Raw genomic sequence first — 24948 nt, 5'->3', positions numbered from 1 at the left:
GCTGATTTCATATTATTATTGTGTTCAAGATATTAATTTGGCCAATCTGCTTTTTCAAAAGGACACCAAATGATGATCATTGTTATGGCATAATGTTGTTGATTAAAGCTTCAAATAACCAGAAAAATATAAAAATAGGGATTTCAATTCAATTTGAAAGGGGAATGTGTTAATAATACACCTTCCCTGCTCAGTATCCCCTTCATTCATCCTTTCTAAATGCCTGGTCCCGGTCCCTGCAGCCGTCACTTATCAAAGGGGAGTGCCACTCATCCAACAAGTGAAAACAATAATCCTGCAGTGTTCAAACCAATTATTATCTCGCTGAGTAGATGAGCATGCTTCACCATGAGACCGGCACAAAAGGCCACTGAAAGAACAAAGGTTGTGTATGAACAAAAGGGAAGTGCAGCCATAACATTCCAGGTCACCATCTGTTATCAACAGCATAACTCATGCATTTTAACCTACTCAAAACTCAAATTAACAAAAGGGGGTATTTATGTAAGAGTAGAGTGCCGGGAGGAGTTTAAAAACGTTATAATGCGCGTGAATACAAACCTGCAATGTACATTGAACAATAATGCTGCAAAATATCTGGAAGAATCCAATTTCATCCAAATTCGGTTTAGAATACTTGTCACCCTGTTGTGTCCTAGTCGCGTGTGAGCAGCTGAACACGCATGCAAACACCTGTTCTTCAACGAGTTCGGGAAAGGAAGATATTAAAGATTCTAACATCTTGTACCTTCTTAAGTTTCTCCACCATTTCCTCGATGCTCAGCTCCCCGCTGTGGCACACCTTGTTCTCCATCTGAGTCAGCCAAGCACAGAACTCTTTGTTCTTGTCGCTGAAGATGGTCCAGGCATTGAGACGGTCCGCAATCTCTCGTCTGCGCGACGATACCTACAGGAGGAGTGATAAGAAAGTAATTTTGACAGAATGTCCAAGTAATAACTATTTTAGGACAGAGGTATATTTAGTTATTTAAAGCGAGTCAGTCTGCACCATTGTACATTTTGTACATCATAGCGTGGTGCAAAGGGAAGCATAACATGGTAAAGTGCTAAAGAAAATAACTGTTCAACACAATAGATTAAATGGTACTGAATAAAAAAGTGAACCGAACATTAATGTTTTTCTTTCAATATCAATGCCATTTAATCTCCATCTGAATCAGTACACTGAAATCCTGAGGGACTCTGGCCGTTTGATCAAATTAACGAGGTCCATTTTCCCTAATGACAGCTTAACGCCATGAGAACACCCATCACAGAGCCGAGGAGGGGCCGATGATCTTTTGGAGGTTAAAGGGCTTAGCGAGCCCTTGAGGCATGTTTGAATCAGCCATATTTTACTGCTCATTGGCATTTATTTCATTTAAATGGGCCTGGCTTTAGTTTTAATGTACTTGCATCGCCGCACCTTTTGGACTCGGGAGAATTTAAGGAGCATTGTGAGCAGCCGTCACCCCGTGAGGACTTTGGGCTTCCCTGGAACAAAAGAGCCTGTCCCTTGAATCCTTTTAGCCCAGCCGGGCCATCTGCTCAGCCATTCCAGTGGCTTCCCCCACCTGCAACCTGTTAACTATGCAGAGGAAACGCTTGTGGCTCAGCTTCATGCCCCCCGGCCATGTCAGGGATGAAACACTGTGTGCTTAATCTAACAGCGAAAATTTGTTTGTGCTTCCTCAAATAAAATTTCTTCTTTTTGCCATGAGTAAGTAATGTGATATATAGAACAGAAAATTCAACCTATGCACATGTTTTTTTTAATTTGATACATAAGTAACTGGTAGGGGCTTTCCTACTTTCTTTCGCTTAAAAAATGAAGCGTTTCTTGTACAGGGTTTGCTCTGGGAGATCTTCTATAATGAAGTAGTCAGGACGAGTGGCTGCTGCACGCTACTTGAACATTGAACGGCTCCATTTGTGAATAACTCCTGCCAGGGCAGGAGCAGGTGGACGCAGCCAGTTCTGAGAGGGGACCCGATTAGCATAGCTGCAAAGATCCAACAGCCCCAATAAAGGCAGTAGGCATCTCATAACCGCTGGTCTCTCAAGAACAAAGTGCACGGTTGTGTTAAAGCCAAGCGGCTTAACTGTAGGAATTTGAGCCCGTGCCTCTACGGTAGAGCTAATCTCACAAATAATGCAGTTACAGAATGAGCGGCCTGTTTCTGTTGGAGGGTTGATTGTTCCGTGAGCAGTGTGTCCGAGCAAGGAGCTGATTATAGGGGACCTTTTCAAAACGCTTGAACAAACGGCATGAGGCTCTGCTTTTCACATGGTAATGCGAGCAGAAAAGGGCTCTGTTTGACTTAGAGGTAACCGAATCGAACCAAATCAGCCAAACTGACCTATACAACACACATCTAGTATCAACAATAACTTGACGAAATGAAATATGAAGACATGGTTAAAAGTAGTCTTAACAAAAAAGGGACCCAAAGTTGTCATTTTCCCTCCACAAACCGGCACATGTTACTCTTTTCTCAACCAAATGAGTGTGTGTGCATATGCGTGTGTGTGGTGTGTGTGTGTGTGTGTTCAGCCCCAGTGGTGCAGAGGGTTTGTGCTGCTGGTCAGCGCCAAGACACTGAGAACTTTTCCCTCCTTCTCTACCACTCCTTCGCCAAACCTCTCCTCCCCACCTGCACCATCTACCACCTCCCACATGTTCTCTCGTCTCTCCTCTGCTTTGCTCGGCTCTCACCTTCGAGCACAGCTCTTCCCATTGACTGTGGAGTTGCTCCAGCTGCTGCTCCAGCAGAGCCGAGTCACCGGCCGCTACGTACTGGGACATCTCCGTCTTCATAGTGGCCAGTTCTCTAAATTCCCCGGTGAAATACTTCAGTAAGAGGTCTATCTCCTGCACAACACACACACACAGTCAGTCACACAGCCGTGCACAAACTGCGTGGACACATTTCTATACCTCTTCCTCGCTCTGACCATTCAGATTAAAGGGCTGTGGACAGGACAGGGGGAGGGGATAAGAGGGGGAGGGGAGTGAAAGCATGGGGTTGCTAAAGAAAAGGGGGCTAACCTCAGAGGGGCTCTGGTGTTATGGGGGGGGGGGGCTGCTGATGGAGTTGAGGGGTGGGGGAACTTTGGCCAGTGTGCAGACCAGCTGATTATTGATGCTGCTGATCTATCAGAACGAGTGTGTTCGCCTTTAACTTCACATACATTATGATGATTTATTTTCATTGTGCCAAAAATAAATTTTGTTATTTTTAGTTTTCAAAATCCTTCCTCGGGCCTGTTATATTATCAGGTGGGGCGGTGAATGCGGCCAGTCACAACCGGCGGCTGGTTCTCTGAAGATTCCAACATGGATATTGAGAATTCATTTGGGGATTACATGACGGTTTGTGTGATCGGCCACAGTAATGCAGGCTTATATTATCGCCACAGGGACGCAGCTGGGATTACAGATACACCAGAATAACCAGTCAAGAGCATCAGTCGGATCCAACAGGGAAAACAATACTGCTTTGAACTACCGGGCTTTAAAAGTTGTTGAAAAGGTTGATCAAAATTAGTATGAAAAAAAACGTTATTCATCAATAGATTTCTCTTATTATTTGGTTCAACAAATGCGTGTCCGTAGTTTAGCACGGAGACACAGAGCCACCGATTGATCTATGTGCCAAGAATAAATGCATTATTTCTGTGTCCGTGTTCTATATTCATTGCCTGGTTGATAAAAAAAAGGGTAAAAAAAGAAATTTATTTCATTAAAAAATGGGTGTCAAAACGCTTCCTTCTATTATGAGTAAGTGATGGGAATGCCGGGCTGTAAATGTGTTCATTACCTGAACATGTTTCTCGCCCTTAAAGTCCTGCAGTTCCTCCTCAGGCAGCGGCTGTTTCAGCCGACTCTTCAGCTCCTCCAGCTCAGACGTGATGCTGGATATCGTGTCCTGACACTCAGTCCACTTCTTAACATACGGCAGCAGAGACAAGACAGAGCAACTCTAAGTCCAAGAATGAAGAGAACCGCACCCTTCTGGTCCTTAAAATCAATTTTTACTTGAGCATTTTAATAAGGAAGTTGGTCAGTTCCACTTTGTGCGTTAGTGCTGCTCTGTGTGTGATCTGATGTTGCTCAGAGGGATTTCTCTTTGCCCGGAGGATCCTGCTGAGCCTAAAGGGGTCCACGCAACTTTCCCTGACCTCGCTGGGCCTGGACAGCTAAACGTCTAGATACCTTATTTAACACTTATTCAACAGTGATCCTCAAGAGATCTCACTTAATTTCTTTAATATTCATAAGACGATGCAGTACGTCTATCACATATGTCTATGTATGATGCTTGTATGATGATATAAGAGTCCTGCTCTGTACTGTGATGGAATGAACGGGACGGACAGCCAGACATCTCTGGATGTGGATCATGGAGAGATTTGAGCCTCTTTGATCCCTCTTGGCTGGATGTCTGTGCCAGGGCAACACAACAGATTGTGTGTGTGTGTGTGTGTGTGTTGGGATAGGATCAGATCCTGGATATGGGTCACGTAAAGCTGCCCCCTCCTACTCTGTTAATACTATAACACATGCTCTTCTCTTGGATTTTTTTCAGTTCAAAGCTGCTAAATGTTGACACAGAACGATTGATGCGTGTTGGTATTTAAGGGAGATATGGTTGTTACCTGGACAGCTGTGCTGAGCCCGTCTCTCCTCCTCTCCAGCAGTGAGGTGGTCCGTTCCCAGGCATCCTGCAGGGCCTGAAGCTCTGACTGCAGTTGGCTCTGACACTCTGACTCGGTCATGGTTTCGCATAAATGTCTGCCGGCCCCCAGCGTCCGGGTGAACACGCTGGCGTGCAGACCCAGAGCGTCTTTAACGCGCTTGAAAAGGGAACGTGGGACACAGTTTTAGTTGTTTGTCATTTTTAACTAATTCAAGCATCACAGCCTGCACAATTGTACTGTTCCGCCACGTTCAGAGTTCAACTGTTGCTTGTCGCTGAGAGCCGCTGACTGTACATCCTCCACTAACCTGGTCATCGTCCGTGCAGCTTGGGAGCTGATGCGCGGCGAACACAGCGGGTCCAGCAGAGGACAGCAGAGGGTCACCTTCCCTCAACAGCCGGCTCAGAAGCGTCGAGCCACGTTGGTAGACTCTCCAGTAGCCCAGTTGTTCTTTAGTGGAGGACCTGCGCTGTCCGGCCAAGGCCAACGAGTCCAACCAGCTCTCTCTCACTCGGTCCACGTGCGCCATCAGCTCAGAGCTGTGAAGGAAAAGAGGTTCCACTTATTTATGTTTTGGAGAAAAACTAATTGCATTGTCGTCTGTTGGCAAAAGGTGCTGGCGTGTGTCTGATAAGTGAAAATAGTCAGCGCTGCATGTGGGAATGTTAGTTGTTGTAAAGTTGAAGTAAACTTAATATGCTTTCTTTGTAGAAAATAAATCAACACATAAAATGGTAGAAGAAAAGTTACAAATCCACACAAAATTGTCAAGAGTTTTAAGAGAGGCTTTGGGTGCAATCCCATGAGAAGAAACTTTCCTTTTACTCCTTCAAAAAGAGACATCTAAGAGCTTTCCAAAGCAATGATTTAAGGGCGCTTTGGTGAAGGAGGCATGTAAACGATCCAGGACAGGAAACACCTGCGCACACTGCATTGCAATGTCAGCAGCATAAACACAATGTTTATGTTTTCTAGTTACTTTATAACGTCACAGGTTTGAGAAGAATTCAAGACAATTTATATACATCGCCTTAGAGAACTGGACCTGGACATTACTTAAATACTGGTGCTGGTTTCAGCCTGAACTCTTTAAGCTTATTGATAATGTAAACCATTTTATTAATCTATCAAAGTATTCAGGTTTTACTTCCAACGCTTACTTTATAAACTGCTGTTGTCAGCTCAAACTTCTCCCTTCTACAGGAAAGGTCTGATAATTGTTCCATTATCAGATTCATTGCTTGCTGAACTTCAAAAGTGGCGTCTTATCTAATTATGAGCCTGTCGGAGGCAGGCGAACCTTGAGCTTTGATGACGAAATGAGGGGAGTGGGGGGGGGGGGACATCACAACTCATTTAAAGTACAGCTTCTTCACAGCGTGCTTATCCAACTATGTAATAAATCAGAATTGCAGGTGCCAATGCGGTGCAAAACACCCGCGGTTAAGAATGAAACTGACCAATCCAAACGGAGGAACTGAGGAATGCTGCTCTGTTCTCCTCTGGGAATGTATTCAGTTCATTCTCGCCCTGAAAGCAGTCCCAAATGACAGGAACAAAAAGGGCAAATCGTGGCTTAAAAACTGCCATTTGAATGTCTTCCTAGACGTTTCCCTCGCTCACCTTTTCTCTCCTCCCTCGGTTTCCATGGACTCCACTGCATGACAGAGAAGACCCTGCACCAGCTGATTTCCAATTATTATTTCAGCTTCAAGCCTCTGATGGTGTGAGAAACAGGTAATTAACATGAACAAATAACAACGTTTACATGAATAAAGTAATTAACATGCATTTTGCTTCAAAATAACATCAATTATTTAAAATAAGGGTTCAGCCTTTTTTCGTAGATATGCATTAACCCGTTTAGACTGAAAGCAAAATATGTTTTTCTGCTGACAGTTCCTTATTAATCTAGCAACCTCAAGCCTTAATAACTTAATATTACTTGTTATCTAACGACATCCAGGCAGAATACAGATGAGTGTTGTTCTAGAGTTCAGACTAAAATATACAGGGATACAAGGCGAAGAAAGACAATTAAAAGCTTAGAGCAGACTGCAAGTTGGCTCTGCTTTAAAAGACTGTCCTTTCTATTTAAATCCAATCAATTTTGTCTGAAGTGAAAGAAATGTAGAGATCCTGAAAAGCGTTGAAGACCTTGTGAGCAGTCATCATGTCTCGGAGGCTTGAGATACTTTGACATTTTTTAGACATTGATTCCTCCTCAATCTTCTTCTGGATGGCGGCCAGGCTCTTGCACTTCTCCTGGAGGTTCTGAGAACACTGACGCTCGGCCTGCAGCTCTCTGGGGAAACATTTGGACTTCAACAGGAAGCAACTTTCAAAATGGACTTGCATCCACTGTATTGCGTCAGAAAATGAAGCCATTAGTCATTACATATGCCGGATGAACGTTCAAATTGCAACAATCAAATACAAAACTCAATCACACATTTTTTTACCAAACTCTCACCTGTTTATGTCAGATGCGTGAGTCATGCTTTCCACCCATTGCCTGCTGAGCATGTGCAGCCTCTCTGTCTCGTGGTTGGTGAGGATCACATAACAACTCATCTCCCTGACGTCAACCAGTGATGGAAACAGATCAATGAGCTCCGAGAGAGCCTGCTATCCAACCAAGGAATAAAAATGATTAACACACTTACAGTTCCTCGTGTGCCCCTTCATCCAAAAGTGTAACAAAAAAAAAAGGTGACGCCAATGCTGAAGCAATTTAAACTTGGATTAGAAGTGTCCAAACTAGTATTGGACAGGAAAGTCTCTGAACAACCTTTATTTCGTCTGTGTTGTTGAACCTGGTCAGATGTTGTGGCCTCTGCGTCTGCTTTTCTAGGGCCTCCAGTAGAGTACGAAATATCTCCTGTTGCTCCAAAGCTTCCTGCACACAGAAATGTCAGAGAATTGTTCTCCATTCATTATACACTTGACAAATTAGATGTCAACAGGACAGACAGCTTCTATATTGTGTTAGTCACTGTACGTGTGATCTTTCATCAATTCTTGAACTGCGACAGAAACCACAAACTAAAACCTACAATTCTACTCTTGTTGTAGAATGAAGGTGATATTTTGACTTATTTCCTCACCTGGAGACTTTTTTTTTTTGCTGACATCGCCTCTATAAGCAGCAGGACGTCACGTGACAGCTGTCTGGCCTCTGATTTGATAACATTTGTGGCCAGTGGTTTGAGCCGTTCGATGAGAGGCTTGAATGCCCCGAGCACATCTCCCGCACTGCTTTGCAAATCCTGAGCAGCATTCTGCAACTTCTGGTGTCAGGGTGTGAAAAAAACAATTGAAATGAGAAGATACGTTTTTTTTATCCACCTGTATATTTATGTATATAGATTTCTCTTTTATTTGGATATCATTTGTCTGCATTTTCTGCAATTTCAAGTCCATAAAAATATTTAAGATCATAACATCATGGCTGCTATTTATCCTTTTGAAAAATGGAGATATTATTTTAGTTTTTTGGCATGAATGTGCAAAACAACACATAATACAACATCTGAGCCAGACGGGAACACGGAGCAGCTCATCGCTAATTGTTTTAGAGTGGATGCGGCCTGTTTCCTACCAAAAATAGAACAGGAGACCAGTCTTTGAGAAACACTCTAAAATAAAGGTTTAAAGAGTACAGGATGAGTACAGTTCTAAGAAAACCTATGCTACAAACAGGCAGAACTAGATGGATGACTTGCTTATTGACTCTTTACTTTCAATGACTTTTAACAATGCCAGGAACATTTCAATGCACCTACTTTAAATGCACATTTGTGGAAGCCTTCTTTAACAAAAAAATTACAGAAATTACCAGCATTCAAAATGCATAATTCCGCCATGAAAAGGAACATGTTTAATGTAACATGTTTAATGTAACATTTTGTTGCATATCTCCAAAAGGCCAGAGGGCCTGCAAACAAAATTTCTCGTGAAGACAACAAGTGTAACCGCCAAACAAACCGCCATAAAACGACCTCAACAATGCAGAGGAGGAATTGTAATTAACTGTTAACTATCTCATTTTCTTGTCTGATTCAGATCCACGATCACCGGATTCAACAACTTTAAACTCACCTCCACTGAGTGAACCATGTCCTGTGTCTCCCGAGGTGAAGACCTCCACAGCTCCTCCCACTGACGCCACAGTGTCAGCAGGTCCAGGGAGCATCGATCAGACAGCTGAGTGCACCCCAGCCAGAGACAAATCGTCTCTTCGTTCCTCATGTGCTCATTCTTTAACTCCTGGACTACATCCTCCCACCTGAGCGCGCACACACACACACACACACACACACACACACACACACAAACGTTCTATAATGACAATGTGCTATGAAAAGAGACTGAATAAATGTACGTTTTTATGTCGAGTACAAGACGTTTTATCTTAAAAGACACTTTTTGAGATTTGTGTTCACAAGACTTTGGATTTCTCTTTTGGTTCTTTCGGGTCACTGACCGTTTTCGCTCTGCCCTCATTTGATCATCCAGCTCCTGTGCTGTTGCAGGATGGACGTTCTTCACTAGACCCTGATAGGATTTGTCCACGGACGCCCAAAGCCTTTCTCCTTCTCTGACCTTGTCCTGGAGTTGCTGGACACAGAACTCAGCTTTTATATTTTTTCACTTCAGAGGTGCATATACTTCTTGTGACGGCCCCAGGGCCACTGCCAGGGTATATGTGGGTGTGTCTCTGTCTGTGTGGGTGTGTGTGTTACAGGGTGAACTTCCTGGTGGAGTGGAGGCCATCAGGCAGATCAGACGCAGCTGGCCACTGTCCCGAGTGCATTAAAACCTGCCCCTTTCGGAGTGTTTGGGCGACTTCTGGCTTTCTCCGGTTCCCCAGCGCAATGGTGGTTTCGGTGGTCGAATCGGTTAAATTGGAGAAATAAAATTGTTGGCTGACAAATCCCTGTAGCGTGGTTTCTCGTATTTGTTGTGGCCTTGGAGCCGGATCATAACAAATTGGGGGCTCGTCAAACTTGGAAATTGTACTATTAGCAGAGGTAAAGTGATGTGTTTTTTTGTGTGGAAACCTACGTAAGGGAAATGACCAAGCCGTGGAATGATTTGGAATCATTGGTGCAAGTTAGTTTCGGTCTAGTCACGGGACAAGGAAGGTAAGCGTTGACCTTTTTTTCGGGGGGGGTTGCGCAAATGTATATTTTGAGCAAATTCCCCTGTAGGAATAGCGCGTTTTCCTCTTTAGGATGCGTGTGCACAGGAATGTAGTGTGGGGTGAAAGTGGCTGGAGCGGTTGTCTCGGGAGCACGTCCATGGTTGTGGCGAAGTTGCCAGCTTGCTGGTCGCTTAACCAAACTACTGGGTTTTAGTGCGTAAATACCCGCCGCAAATAACTCCTGAAGACTAGGGTTAAGTTAGATAGATCGGGTTAGGCAGTTTAGAGGGGATGCTCAATTTTGAGGTTATTTTGTGGTCTGCGTTGCGCACTATTTAGGTCAATACTATACATTCTTTTGTTTACCGGGGACTGATTTACTGTTGGGCATCGTTCAGGTGGTGTTCATCATCATGGCAGGAGTAGATGAGTTCATTGCTATTCCTTCGGAGCAATTTTTGGATCAGTGTACTAGGGATCAGTTGTTAAAGATAGCTGACCATTATAAAATCAGTGTAGGCGACCGAAGGTTAAAGGAAAACGTTAGATTTACTATAAGGGCACATTTGTATGATATTGGTGTTTTAACACCCGTACAAAAATCACATAGTCCTACTAATTTGGCTTTGGATGAGTGTTCGCAGGATATGTCTCATAGTGTAGCTTTAAATTTTGAACAGCAAAAAGAAATGTTGATATTGCGGATGAAGTTGGAGAAGGAGAAAGAGTTAGAGTTGGAACGGATGAGGCAGCAAGCAGAAGGTGATAAAGCGTTGGCACTAGAAAAGATGAGGCAACAAACCGAAATGGCAAAGCTAGATTTGGAAAGTGAGAGACTGAGGTTAGTTAAAGAAGGTAAATTCAATGACTTTTCCAGGAATGAAGAGTTTGCTCGAAGCAGCGGTAATTCAAGTGATATTTTGAATAGTTTGCGCTTGGTGCCTAAATTTAGTGAGAAAGACGTGGATGTATTCTTCACGTTGTTTGAGCGGATTGCAGACACGAGGGGCTGGGTTGATTCAGACCGCATCGTTTTGCTACAATGTGTGTTAACTGGGCGTGCTCAGGAGGTTTTTGCCTCGTTGTCTCTGGAAGACAGCGGTGATTATGCAAAGGTTAAAACTGCTGTACTGAAAACGTATGAGTTAGTCCCTGAAGCATACCGTCAGCGTTTTAGGAGTTGGAAAAAGGGAGATAAATCATATCTTGAATTTTCCCGTGATTTGGGGATTCACTTTAGTCGATGGTGCTCGGCTTCAGAAGTGAAGGATTTTGATGACTTGTGTAACTTGATGGTGCTTGAACAGTTAAAGAATTCAGTTCCAGAACGAATTGCCATGTACATAAGTGAACGGAAGGTAAGGACAGCAGGGGAGGCTGCTGCCCTTGCGGATGATTATTTCTTGACCCACAAAGGTAGCGGTGTCGATGTCCGCACGCATGCTTTGTCTGGGGGAAATGTTGCACCTGCAGGAGGGATGTTTTTTTCTAGGGAGTCAGGTGGGGGTTTGCCTCGAGAACAGAGAGTTGATCATGGAGTCCATGACTCTGAGTGTCATTTTTGTCATAGATACGGTCACTGGAAGAGAGACTGCGTGGCGTTTAAGTTACGGAATAGGCAAGATGTAACTTGTGTAAAGCCGGTGGCTCTGGCAGCACCAATTTCCAATGTGCTTTCAGACCAATCGAGGGTTGAGTCACCAGTTGTGATGTCAAAGCCTGACTTAAGCTCATACTTGCCGTTTATTTCAAAAGGACATGCGTCGTTGGTTGGAAATAACAAGAGGGTGCCAGTGACTATCTTACGGGACACGGGAGCATTGGATTCATTTGTGCTAGAGTCTGCTTTGCCGTTTTCTGAGGAAACTGATACTGGATCTTTTGTACCTGTTTTGGGCATGGGTATGTCTATTTTTCATGTTCCTGTACATAAACTTGTACTTCATTCAGAATTGTTTGAGGGCGAAGTGAAAATGGGAGTACGTCCTGCTTTGCCCATAGACGGTGTCACTGTAATTCTGGGAAATGATGTGGCAGGAGCACGTGTGTGGGGAAGTAGCGCGGTACATCCAGTGGTGGTCCCAGTACCCCTGGGTAGTAACGGCCCTGATGAGAATGAAAAGCAGTTTCCTGAAGTGTTCACGGCCTGCGCTGTAACACGCGCCATGAAGCGGCCGACTGATTATGCAGAGCCTATAGAAGTGGAAGACGTAGAGAGTGAGGCATTGGAGTTGTTTGTAATGACTTTGTCTAACACTCCCTTGTCTGTCTCCCATAGTGAATTGGCGCGTGAGCAAAGAGACGATGGTACGCTAAAGGAGCTTTTTCAGTCTGTTCTGCGGGTCGATGAGGTGAAAGATCGGGCACATGGTTACTTTGTACAAAATGAGGTGCTTGTTCGGAAGGGGGTGCCACATTGTGAGAGCTTTGTGGGAGATCCTGTGTATCAGATTGTCGTTCCCTCCAAATTTCGTGATTTGGTCTTGCGTGTTGCTCATGATGAGTCGGGGCACATGGGGGTTGGTAAGACGTATGATCGGGTCCTTAGACATTTTTTTTGGCCGCGGATGAAGAAAAGTGTTGCAAACTACATCAAAACATGCCACACTTGTCAATTAACTGGTAAGCCAAATCAGAAAGTGAAAGTTGCTCCCCTGTATCCGATTCCTGTTGTAGACCAGCCATTTGAGCACCTGATTATTGATTGTGTAGGCCCTCTTCCTCGTTCAAGGTCGGGTGCGATGTATTTGCTTATGTGCAGCAGCACCAGATACCCAGCAGCATATCCGTTACGCACGCTAACAGCAAAATCAGTGGTGCGTGCTCTGGGCCAGTTCATATCCATCTTCGGCATTCCTAGAACCATTCAGAGGGATCAAGGGTCAAATTTCTCCTCTCACTTATTCGCACAGGTATTGAAACTGTTTCATGTGCAGCACAATCAGTCTTCTGCGTACCATGCGCAAAGCCAAGGAGCGCTGGAACGTGTCCACCAAACTGTAAAATCAATGTTGAAGGCATATCATACCCGGGTATCTCAGGAATTGAGTGCACGGGCAGATGATCCTCAGTCAGTGTGTTGGTAACACAGTTTTGTCTCGCAGTGAAGCTGCTTGTGGGGATGATTTACCAAATCATGACTGCATTGTTAACTGGTCGGCGTAAGAACTCTGAGGTACTTTCGGATTTAAACAGGGTATTGTCTCATTTGTCCAGAGCCCCATGTCAGTGATTGTTCTCTAGTTCTTCATTGTGGTGTCTCTCTCACTCTAAAATCGCTTCCAGGTACCAGTTGCAGAGATGAGTGTGAGGCTACAGGATGAAGGCGAAAGGAGCAAGTACTGTTCGGGGGACTTTGTATTTGGTCTAGTGACAGTTAGGTGTAAATATAATTTTAAGGAATAACTTAAGGCCGTGACAATAAAAAAAAAAAGAAAAAAAAAAAAAAAAAAGTTTAAATGTTATAACGTTATAGTGGTTGTTGGTCAGGGTTCCGGTGGGGACCCTGTCTTTATGGGCGGGGGTGTGACGGCCCCAGGGCCACTGCCAGGGTATATGTGGGTGTGTCTCTGTCTGTGTGGGTGTGTGTGTTACAGGGTGAACTTCCTGGTGGAGTGGAGGCCATCAGGCAGATCAGACGCAGCTGGCCACTGTCCCGAGTGCATTAAAACCTGCCCCTTTCGGAGTGTTTGGGCGACTTCTGGCTTTCTCCGGTTCCCCAGCGCAATGGTGGTTTCGGTGGTCGAATCGGTTAAATTGGAGAAATAAAATTGTTGGCTGACAAATCCCTGTAGCGTGGTTTCTCGTATTTGTTGTGGCCTTGGAGCCGGATCATAACATTCTACTAAACCTAATAAGGGTGACTGTGGTTTCCACGTCTATGAACACCCACAACTTTATGAAATCTTATAAAAGGTGATTTTAACTTTCAACAGGCTGTGTCAAAAACAAATTTGCATCTTATGAAACATGATGGTCACGAATCTTCCTCACCTGAAGGAGGTCCTGGTGTCCTTCTGCCTGCTTCAGTGAGTACAAAGGTTGGTGTTGAAGAGCGCAGTGCACCCTGGTGGTGTGAATAGAAACCTCCTTCAGATCCCTCTCGTAACAACTCCACTCGCCCACATTGAGTTGAAGAGCTGGTTGAAGAACTTCCATCTGTCAATTAGCACAAAGGAAGACAAAAGGATGTTTGGTGATGCAGCATCCCTGACAGTGGGAACAGTTTTCTTATTGTTTCTGAGCAAATACGGTGCTTTCTTGTTACTTTTCTTTAATATACAATTGGCAAGAAATCATCCATGCAGCTGGTTGAGGTCTGGAAACAATGAAAGACATTCAAACGCTAGATTATTAGTACTTGCTAACTATGGCACATTTCATTTTTGTCAATTGAGCCATTGCTCTTAAAAATAATCAATAGTGTAGCTTTAATTATATGTTAATATATGTGTGTATATGAAAGCTATTAGGTACAATTAGGTAACAACATATAGTTTTAATTATTGACAAGAGAAAAGAAGGTTTGTTCTGGATTTTCTCAAAGTCCTTTACTTAATCGTAAAAGTAATCTTCAATAAGTTTACAAATAACTGTATTTCACTTTCTTCCGGTGCTCATTTGATGTACTTTTACCTGTTGACTAAGTTCCACGTAAGCACGACAAACACTCTCAGTCCAGCCAGAGAACGAAACGTCACAAGGGCGATCCTCTTCATTTGCAACTCGTATGGATTTCAACTCCTGCAAAGCTGCACACCCCTCCTTCACTTTGCTCACAGCAGCCTAAAATACAAAACAGGCGAAGTCTCAAGATCAGCAGGACAGACAGACCAGACGTACGCCTGCTTACATCCGGTCACTCTACCTCCAACTCCAGCATAGCCTCACGAGCCGCAGTTTGACTGATTGGCTGTTTCCATTGATTCAAGTGCTTCTTCTGCTGCTCAATCCAGCTGTGAAGACGCTGCAAACGCCTCTCTCTGTCTGCACAAGTGTAATGCGTCTGTTCGGCTTCCCGAGACTGAGGGGACAAAGGGACAGTGGCTGGTTCGTGTGAATTAAAAAAAAGAAGAAGAATTTTTTTGGCATAATTTGAGTTATGTCTCTGGTTTTACTAATGGTTTTATAATATGAACTAGTTGACCTTTTAATGACAGGCACCGCTTTTTTGTATTGTTTGAATCGGTGGTTCTTAAGCATTTCACATATCAGCTGGTTAGCACAGCTAGATGCATTCGATTTCGGACTGGACAGGTCCACCAGTTAGTTGAAGAACAGACCTGGCACTCCAGCTCTCCCTGAAGGTGCAGCCACTGGAGTCTGAGGGCTCCGAGCTGCTCTGCACACACTGTGCGCTCTGAGCGAAGGGCCCGGACATCAGGTCCCCCGGGCTGAGGACCAGACTGACACAGGAAATCCAGGAGGAGCAGCGCATTGAGCGCGCCCGCCTTTAGCTCCTGAGACAGCACGTCACGAAGAAATCAACACAAATATGGCCATCAATAAAAAAAAATGTTGCACATTAAAAAGTACAAATGAATCCAAAGACGATATCGTGGAGAATCAACAGCTGTGATACTGAATTTGAGTTGTAATTTCTGGTGTGTGGCGTGACGGCCCCAGGGCCACTGGCAGGGTATTTGTGGGTGTGTCTTTGTCTGTATGTGTGTTACAGGGTGAACTTCCTGGTGGAGTGGAGCTGAGGCCATCAGGCAGATCAGACGCAGCTGGCCACTGTCTTGAGCGCATTAAAACCTGCCCCTGTCTGAGTGTTTGGGCGCGACTGCTGGCTTTCCCCTGTTCCCCAGTACAATGGCGGTTTCGTTTGTCTAATCGGTTACTTTGGAGAATAAACATCGTTGGCTGGTAATCCCTGTAGCGTGGTTTCTTGTATTTGTTGTGGCCTTTGAGCCGGTTCATAACAGTGGCCAGAAATATGTTTCTAACATGAAATATGTACTTCAACAATTTTTCTTTGCCTATTAAAGATTATATATATTTTGATACTAAATGGTATCTTGAAACATTAATAAAGGAAGGAAGGGATGTTGAAACACTGCAGCGTATTTTAAGGATGAAAAAATGTGTAATTTTGAGATTTTTATCCACTGAATGTGAAGCAAATGTATCTTACATTGAAATAAACATCCAACATGCTCTTGAAATGAATGTGGACAGTGGAGGGGTAAGTACCTGGTAGTGTTGCAGATGTTCTGTGATCTGAGCAGCATCTTCGGCCTTGACAAGCGTTCCTTTCTCCAGGCTCAGCCGATCCTCCAGCTTCTTCCGCCAGGCCTCCAGGTGTGACAGCAGCTCCACTGGGGGCCCCGCCGCCGCCAGCAGCTGCTGATGGACACCAGGCGACAGAGAAGAAAGGGATGTTCCAATTATAGCCGTAATAATGTTCTTTTTATCTTAATCTTTTTTTGGTAAATGAGATCATTTCATTCTGAAAAGTGTAGGACATCAAAGTTTATCTTAAAAAGGAGAGGGTGGATATTTATTATGTTGTAGAATTATCTGGTTTCATTCACTAGTAACAAATTGCAAGAAGGTGAAGGACATCTTTTATTTTTCCTCACTAAGTCCTCCCAAACGTCCGGTCTTTAATCACCCAGAAACGGATTTCAGCAGGGTTTAGACTCCCCTGCACTGGAGGGGATATCTCTGTCCAATAATGCTGGAATACCAACACACTTGGGATCAAGACCAGTACACTTTAACGTAGATAGCAATAATCAAGTTTATAAGACATTTGATGATTGGTGGAGGTCACCCTGACCATTGCATCATTTTATATTAAGGTGATAGATACATATACAAAGAATATATCACAGTATCACTATTAATATTTCCATTAAGGTGCAACTACCATACATTTGAAAGCTCATGTTTCTCCAGCAACTCTTTGTGTATGCCGTACCTGCTGCAAGGAGTCTTGTATCGTGGACAGGTCAGAGGTCAGCTGGGTCCAGCTGCACTCCAGCTGGGCGAGCTGAGCTCTTAGTTCAGGACAATCAGCTTCCCTCAGGCGGAGCAGCTTAGTGGCTTCCCTGGATGCAGACGCCCTCTGGACTGACATTGCTTCAATCTCCATGGAGAAGTCCTGGGGGATGGGAGCACAACGACTGAAGCAGAAATGCGTTTTATCATGTGTGTATGCATTTTACACTACTAGATGACATCATCAGTCTGTGCATCCTCATGTGGATAGATGTTTGTCATTTAGAAGATATTCCCTCTGCCTTTAGCATTGATATAGTCACCTAGGGCTCCATTCCATGGTACCAACCTTAATATTGATTGGGGTTTTTTAAACCTCTATTTTAAAAAAAATGTATAAACCAGCGCACCAGCAGTTTGATCAGATTGGCGCAGATGCATTCCTGCTTCAGGTCCGAAGCGTTGGCCAGGTTTGTCCAACTCTTTCTGTGTTTTTCGGCGCCAGCCAGCCATTCGCTGACAGAGGAAAAGTCAGTCTGGAATCTGTGGGGAGGATGAGAGCATCAGATAGCTCATCCAGTGGGGCGGAACACGACTGCTCGTTAACAAAGAGTGAGTTAAGGACGTGGGAATGGGTCCAATACTGACTAACAGCAAAGTAGACACTTTTCCCAAGTGGCACATTTTGGGTGTAAAACAAAATCTGTCTCCCACTTCTTTAAGACTATATCCTCAGAAATGCCAAAACCCTCATGTAGTAGTATCCGCAAGAAGCTGAATTAGGGCTGTTAATATGTACACATATTTTCTGAGATTTCATACTATGATAGACTTGAGTTTAAGGTTTCTCTTTTTTGAACAGGACGTCACTGTAGCAGAATTTGACGCAAAACTCATTCAAGTCAATACTCTCCCTTGCAGCTTGCTTCATTCTCTGAAAAAGAACATTTAAATTCTGACTGACCTAAATATATGGAGTTACTGTAATAAAAGTGTCAAGGTCATACATGCTAGACCTCTTTGACGATGGCTGTTGATTCTTTTAATAGATGAAAACCAGACTCAGTACATCTTCAGATTGCAAACAACCATATTCGACTTGTTGGATAGACAATCGTTCTTTGCTGTGAAGATGCCAATCGACTGTTTTTTTTATTTATTCCTATAATAAAGTTTGTGTATTTGAGACTGGCCCACCTGTCCTGGCTGTCCTGGATATCTCTGCAGCGCCGACTCTCTTGCTCCGTCCGTCTGCGGGTGCTCAGCCATCGCAGCTCCAGAGCGCCTCCTGCCTGACCGACTTTGGCAGCAAACTCTGGATCTGCCTGCAGCACCTTCCGCTGATCCAGGAGCAGTCCTAAAGCAGCTCTGCTGTCATCCAGACGAACCAGTGCTTGCTGGGTGAGAAAATGGAACCAACAATGATTATGTTGAGTTTACATCAAACTCCGTCAGAAATGTACAATAAATAACTCAAACAATAACAGAGGTTCTCTCTCGAATGTACAAAATACGCTGATCTTAGCTGATAAACATGTTCCATATGTGTGTGTTTACCTGGCAGGCGGCTTGTCGGTGCTGTGCTGAACTGCCGTTGTCTCCCTCTGGTTCCCCGCTGCTGATGAAGGCTTCAAGGTCATCTAACAGCTCTCCAAGTTGACCAGAATTATCCTCCCAGCGTGTCCACTCCTACAGCAGGTCCAACCAGAAAACCAGACATTCGTTTTGACATTTGATTCCAACAAGTATTCTAAATCCCATTTTGTTATGTATGAATTCATATGGCCCTCAGCAAATGTGTACTACCAACCTCAATTCTCCTCTCATAAGCCACTTCCTGTTGCACAGCTTGTTGCTGCAGAACATTGGCTCTGACTTCCAGCTGTACACGCTCAGCCTCTTGACACGCGAGTGCTCCTGGCTCACGTTGGAACAAATGCTGCACAAAAGCCAACTGAGACCCGAGGACTCCCAGGAGCTTCTGGATCACCAAGAAAGCAGATTTTTGAAGTGAAACAATTGCACCGTGGGTCTGATTTAAACAAAGACAGAACAGTGCAAACCAAAACTGACCGTGAATCAGGTCTGAGCATTGTTGTGTGAAGTCTAATCATTAGTTGTTTTGGGACTGAGCATCTCTTGGAAAACCATCAAGAGGCTTCTACACACTATTTTGAAGGTGCTGAGTTTAAACCAGGTCTAGGGCTGCAGCAACGAATCGATGAAATCGATAAAATTTGATTATTAAAAGCGAACAAATTTCATTATAACCTGGCACGGAAGCACTACGTTGTCTCGTTTTGACATGAGGAACGTAATGAGCCTCCAGCAGTTTCGCTGCACTTACTAAAGCTGCCCCATTGCATTGTGGGTAATCACAGACACCACTGTGTAAAAGACGATCACTGTGTAAAAGACGACGATCATGACTTACACATGTGACACGTGTGAGCCCTGAACGTGAGTCAATGGCATTGTGGGCAATCACCTGTTCACTGTTTATGTCTTTTGTGTTGTTGACGGGAAATACGAGCAAATAGATTGCAGATATTTATGATGTAGTTTCTTCCTTCAAATTGGGATTTATATTTGCAGGTATGTTAATTTCAACATTACTTTTGCTCTAAATGGGTTCCCTTCCCTCAGCAGACTTCAAAGCACGGGCAGTTTACAATAAAAGGAATGTCCGTATCTGAAAATGTGTATCAATAAATACAGTAACAGTAACTTTGGAGGTTTCTTGACATATTTTCTGGACATTAGCAACATGAAAACCAAAAAAAGAATGTGCACACACTAAAGTGAATCGAGAATTCAACAACAACTAATTGTACTTATGCTAGATGCTCAGATCAGTGAAATGTTTCCCAACTTTCCAATCTTAAAAGCGTTGGCAACGAATTTCATTATCGATTCGTTGTGTCCCGTGATTATTACGTCACTCAATGAGTTGCGGAGACACCACTCTGTAAAAGACCACACGTGCGTGACACGTGAGAGCCCTGAAAGTGTGTAAACGGCATTGTGGGTAATCACACATGTGTGTACAACATCAACCAGATGCAGTAGCGTTTTGATGGTGCTCTTGATTATTTCATTAAACATATTTGGCTTCACCCAGCCACCTAGCTGACCGGCCGGCATCCCACCCACCACAACCTTGCCAGTCGGTCAGCTGGGCGGCTTCGCTGCTGCTGTTTACTCTCATCCAGCTGATCAAGCTGGCGTTAGCTCGCTAATAACAACAGTAAAGCAGTTAGCAGGAGTAAGACACGTTTTTATTTACTCGCCTCTTTTAGAGAACAAGTTCTGACATTAAAACAAATCCTATTACATTTTCTGATTTGTATTTTTCTTTATTTTTTTATAAATTATTATGTTCAAGGAGTAACCTGTACTTTCGCAATGTGAATTTGCAGTTCTGTTTTAGAATAAAGGGTTGGAAATTAAAGCTTTTAATACTGTTTTTTAATCTGATTCATCGCTTAATCAAAGAAATAATCCACCGATTAATCGATTATCAAAATAATCGTTAGTTGCAGCCCTAACCAAGTCGTTGCTTGATGGTTGAAGAACGTGCCGAAAAGCGTAATAAGGTACCCTGTATCTGCATCGGATGGCTTGAAACTGGCTGCAGTTGTGGGTGCAGCTCATCTGCTCTTCTGTTACGCATTCTTCACCCAGCTCCACGAGGTTAGTTATCCCCCGCAGCAGGGACCGGGACACTTGCTGTAGATTGGCTTTTACGCCTGGACTCTCCCTCTGATGACGGCCCTGCATGCACTGCTGAGAGAGATACAGAAAAGCACAGTTGCAGGAAAATACTGTTAACTTTATAAACAAAGGCCCACCATCTCTTCTTCTTGACATTAGTCTGTAATTAGATCCCAATGACGTTCATTTATACTATGGGTGTATAAAGGAGGCATATTTAGATGTGAATTATTCAGTAGTTTTTTTCTATTTTCTCAGGAAAACTCAACTAATAAAGCCTTTGTTGTTTAAATTTGTCTTTTTCCACGTGTAATTAAAAGCAGAAATGATGTCGAAGTCATAGCCTTCAACAGCTCTCAAACCGGGCATTATCAAGTATTTGCCTGTGCATGTTATAGCACTGTCCACGTGCAAAGGCAAACATTAACATAAAAAATCTACAAAGCACTGGTTACCTCCAAAATGGAAACATCCATAATGTTTGGGAACATCTCGCTCAGCTCTATCTCGAACTCGTCCAGATTACACAGCTGGCTGGAGCCGTGCTCCTGTAGGACAAAAGGTACTGCGTTATTTCATTGTGGTGAGTAAAATTTTATCTGCAAATTTGTGAACTTCTGTATGAGTAAAATAATTGTAGTTGAGTAAATTGTAAATTTGCAAATTTAAGGACACGAGCAGTACCACATTGTATTTAAGTATTTGTAGTTCTCTCTCAATTCTCATACTGGTTCAGACAATGTGCACATTAGAAATTGACGGCGATTAAATGATTGCATTACCATTATAATTATAATACAATGCATTGCCATAGTTAAGCATAAAAACATATAAAACCCCTAACCCTAATGTCTCAAGCTATAAAAGCCCAGTTTCAGCTGAAACATTGTTTACTGGAGATTATTGCTGTAAGAAAATGGCATAATATATGAATAACTACGTTTTCTTCACATTCTTATAATAATAAGGTTTTCAATGTATTTGTAATCCAAACCTTAAGCCGCAGTGCGTGTCCCCGGCACTCAATGAGCTGGTTGTGGGACGAGGTGGAGACCAGCCGGCCCATCTGTAAACACTCCTGAAGGGAGACCAAGCAGCGGAGCGCTTCTGGTTTTTCCCTCAAAAGTGCAGGTGTAGCCGCTGACGCCACTTTACTCAACATCTCACACAGAGTCACCAGCTCAGTTGACACACACTGCGCAGGTATTTAGTCAGAAACAAAGAAAAAACAGAGCTTTTACAACCGCGAGGTGGTCACTTTTTCTTTGTAGACTTTAGATGTTAAAGAGACACCTAATAGAGTCGTTATGCTGGTTGTGCTGGAGAATCGTTGTGGTGCGTCACCTCCTGCTGTAGCAGCCTCAGCTGGGCATCTTCTCCAGGAGTTAACAGGAGGTCAGTCAAAGCGTCCAGACAGAGGAGGAGCTTCCGGGCAGCCGCATACAGCGTGTCATTTGCACCTGGAGAGCTCACCTGGAAAATAGGCAAACATATTGGAATCACTGTCACTATAACACTATTATGATGAAACAAATTAGGTCTTATAAAAGAGGTTTGCACTTATTGGTCAACTACATACATATATGGTATATATAATTAAAGTTAAAGAAGGCAATCACTGCATTGTTTCTTAGAATAAGCCCTTTTGACTTCCAAAACTCAATCTCTGCATCTACGATAAGGTAAACATGCACAAATGTGCCAACATTTAACCTCATCTACAATGGTACGTACTATCTGTCTCATCATGGTGATGGACTCGTGTGCCCGCAGCAGGACAGCAGACGCCGACCCGGGTGATGTCAGCTCCCTCTCGGGGTCCTAAAGAAAACCAGGATTTTTCAGTTTAAGAGGGGGAAAAAAGACAGGATGCATGGAGGTAATGAATGAACAAGATGCGAGGAGTTATAAAACCAAAAAGGACATTCATTTTAAGGTGCAGTTTTAAGCATCAGCACTTCATTCATAACATTTGTATTCAAATTCACAATCAGCATTTGAGTAAGTTGTTACCTTTTGATGCCCCTCCTTAACTTTCTTCAAAGTGATCAGTTTTTGGAGGATCTGGGTATTAAGTTGAATCCACCTTAGTTCCCCCTCGTTATCTTCCCCCTGTTCAGCCATGCTGGGGAACAAATACACACAGAATGTCTGAGTCACAAGTCTGCTGTGAGAGTTGTAAAACAGCAGTTGGAAGAATGACACTCGTGTACCTGATCGGCTCCTCGGACATCTCCCGGGCTCGAGGAGATTCTTCTCCCCGGACCGTAGACACATCGGGACTGTTCTAGAATCAAGACAGAGTGAGAGAAGACAAATGATTTCTTACTGTTTTTAATGGTGTGCGAACTTTGATGTAACTTTTCGAAATCAGACAGACAGTAGTTCCCATTCAGAGTTTTAATCGGTGTCGACTCATCCACTTGGAAAAGTTGGAAAATGATTGAAATCTCATTTACCAGATGTCGATGCGGACGTGTAGAGAAATACGGATGTTTATCTGCTTCCTCCATGAAGCCATCAAATCCTCTTGTGGCAGTAAATGGAGTTTCAGGTCTCGCAGGAATCAGTCTTGTCTCCTCCACTGCGGCTGCTGCCTGAGGGAACGTTGCATGAGGCTCGGCGACAAGACTTTCACATTTTGGTGATCCATGCGAGTCCAGTTCGGCAGCGCCAGCAGTAAACTTGTCTTCAACTGCCAGACTGGCTGCAGCGATGGGTGGCTCGATTGTCACAGTTTCATGACCGAATGCTTCACCAACCACGGAATCCGTTTTTATTAATCCAGTTGCAACATTTTCGGATTCAGGCTCTGATGTACGAGGACTCCCAGATAAAAGCCCGGGAACTTTTGGAACACTTTTAGAGCTCGTCTTCACTTCGGAGGTAAACGCTCCAGCCAAACTCTCCAGTGCCTGAATGACAAACAAGTTTGATTAAGATTTTACTGAAGATGAGCGCTCTCTATAATAATCAGTGGATAAAGACAAGGAGTAATCTTTGGATTTTAAAACAAAAGTCTCACCATGATGAATAATCATAACAAACAGTATTTGAAAACGTAGCAATAAAAATCTGATTGAAGATTTTACAAGAAGTGGTCAAAAAGCTCATCAACCTTGAGCCTTAAAAATAAATAACTTACTGTAACGTCTGGCGGTTGCTTTATTTTGGCAATTTCCTCCTTTTGCACATCTGAGGCACTCAGTGTTTCCTCTGGATCCTAAAACATGAACAGTATCAATATACAGATGCAAACGTAATCCACGCGCACACAGACTTGTGTGTGTGTGTTTGTGTGTGTGAAGGGAAAGGTCTCTGAGGAGCAACATATGTCAAACAGCTGCTTCTGACAGCTTCCGAGGGGATTCACCAGGAGACCGGACCGTCTGCCTGATACAGACTGATAGAATCGCCCACACCACAGGAAAAGAGAGGCAGTGCGAAAGCTGGATTCTGTTCAGTGAATTAAAACGCTAATAAAGAGGGAAATGTGAAAGAAAAAGGAACCGAAGAAATGTGAAGGTCCAAAACACAGAGAATTAGTATTGTGATTAATAATTAAATTCCTGTCCAGGTCTCAATGAAAGGTCTCATGAGACCTAGAGTCAAGGAGGTACCCAGAAATACAAATGATAATTTGATTTACCTCTGGAATACTGCATGTTAGTGTGTCAGAGGACGACGAGTGACAACTGTTGTTTTCATCCTCCTCCTCTTCCTCTGAATTAGACAACTCAAAGGCCTCCTGCTTTTAGTGGTAAAGGTGAGTAATATTATAAAAAAGTATGAGTAAAAATGAAATGGACCAATAAGTTGTCTTTTCATTGATTTCTCCCTCATTTCTTCTCTCACATCAAACCTTTTCTGAATGTAATGTTCAAATGAATATTGTGAGGAAGAAGTGTTGCTCTGCAGGATGCAGACTAGCACGACTCCATTATCTGTCACACACTCATTTTTGATATTCATCTTTTCCTTTCATAAGGGACGTGACAAATCTAATTTAAGTATAATTGTACTGCCTTACCTAAAAAATATTCTTACCTCTGGTGCAATCTATTAATCTAGAATCCATTTATTGTGAGGTGCCTCGCCAAGATGTCTACGATTTAGTATACTTCAGAATACAATGGGACAAGGAGTCGTAGCCCAGTTAGTAAAGATAATACACAGATAATGTGTTGACAGCAGAGGATTCTCGTGAATGGCGTAGAAAATATACAATATGCAGTCTGCGATTCACTGCTCACAGTACGGCCATAATGGTAACCCCCCCCCCAAAAAAACAAAATAATTTAGGAGTTTAGCTGGGCCTGCAGTAAGTACCTCTTGCAGAAACGGTTGCTTTTTTTCCCCAAAACAGTAGTGAAATGCCGCAAATTGTCAACAATAAATGATTAGAGAGCACATGTGTTGTTGGTTAAACTGCAGGACGGCTC

At 43.4% G+C, this 24948-nt stretch overlaps 1 protein-coding gene across 1 annotated transcript in view; it reads right to left on the bottom strand.

Moving 5' to 3' along the window:
• The window catches only part of syne2a (spectrin repeat containing, nuclear envelope 2a), a 69498-nt gene that overhangs the window by 9894 nt on the left and 34656 nt on the right, over positions 1-24948 (bottom strand). The window contains 32 exon segments of the mRNA XM_078093046.1: positions 749-907; positions 2717-2872; positions 3822-3947; positions 4660-4857; positions 5009-5240; positions 6325-6419; positions 6859-7006; positions 7175-7329; positions 7493-7600; positions 7809-7991; positions 8803-8989; positions 9188-9321; positions 13841-14005; positions 14483-14632; positions 14715-14870; positions 15130-15306; positions 16043-16195; positions 16773-16955; positions 17203-17335; positions 17990-18189; positions 18350-18481; positions 18603-18773; positions 20393-20578; positions 20962-21054; positions 21501-21701; positions 21851-21979; positions 22241-22327; positions 22520-22631; positions 22720-22793; positions 22966-23421; positions 23652-23729; positions 24156-24254. Coding sequence (XP_077949172.1) covers positions 749-907; positions 2717-2872; positions 3822-3947; positions 4660-4857; positions 5009-5240; positions 6325-6419; positions 6859-7006; positions 7175-7329; positions 7493-7600; positions 7809-7991; positions 8803-8989; positions 9188-9321; positions 13841-14005; positions 14483-14632; positions 14715-14870; positions 15130-15306; positions 16043-16195; positions 16773-16955; positions 17203-17335; positions 17990-18189; positions 18350-18481; positions 18603-18773; positions 20393-20578; positions 20962-21054; positions 21501-21701; positions 21851-21979; positions 22241-22327; positions 22520-22631; positions 22720-22793; positions 22966-23421; positions 23652-23729; positions 24156-24254 — 5016 coding nt within the window.

This window comes from Gasterosteus aculeatus, chromosome 18 (genome assembly GCF_964276395.1).
Source record: "Gasterosteus aculeatus chromosome 18, fGasAcu3.hap1.1, whole genome shotgun sequence".
Classification (NCBI taxonomy): Eukaryota; Metazoa; Chordata; class Actinopteri; order Perciformes; family Gasterosteidae; genus Gasterosteus; species Gasterosteus aculeatus.
The sequence above is the reverse complement of the archived record's forward strand: the minus strand, read 5'-3'. Positions and strand labels throughout refer to the sequence as shown.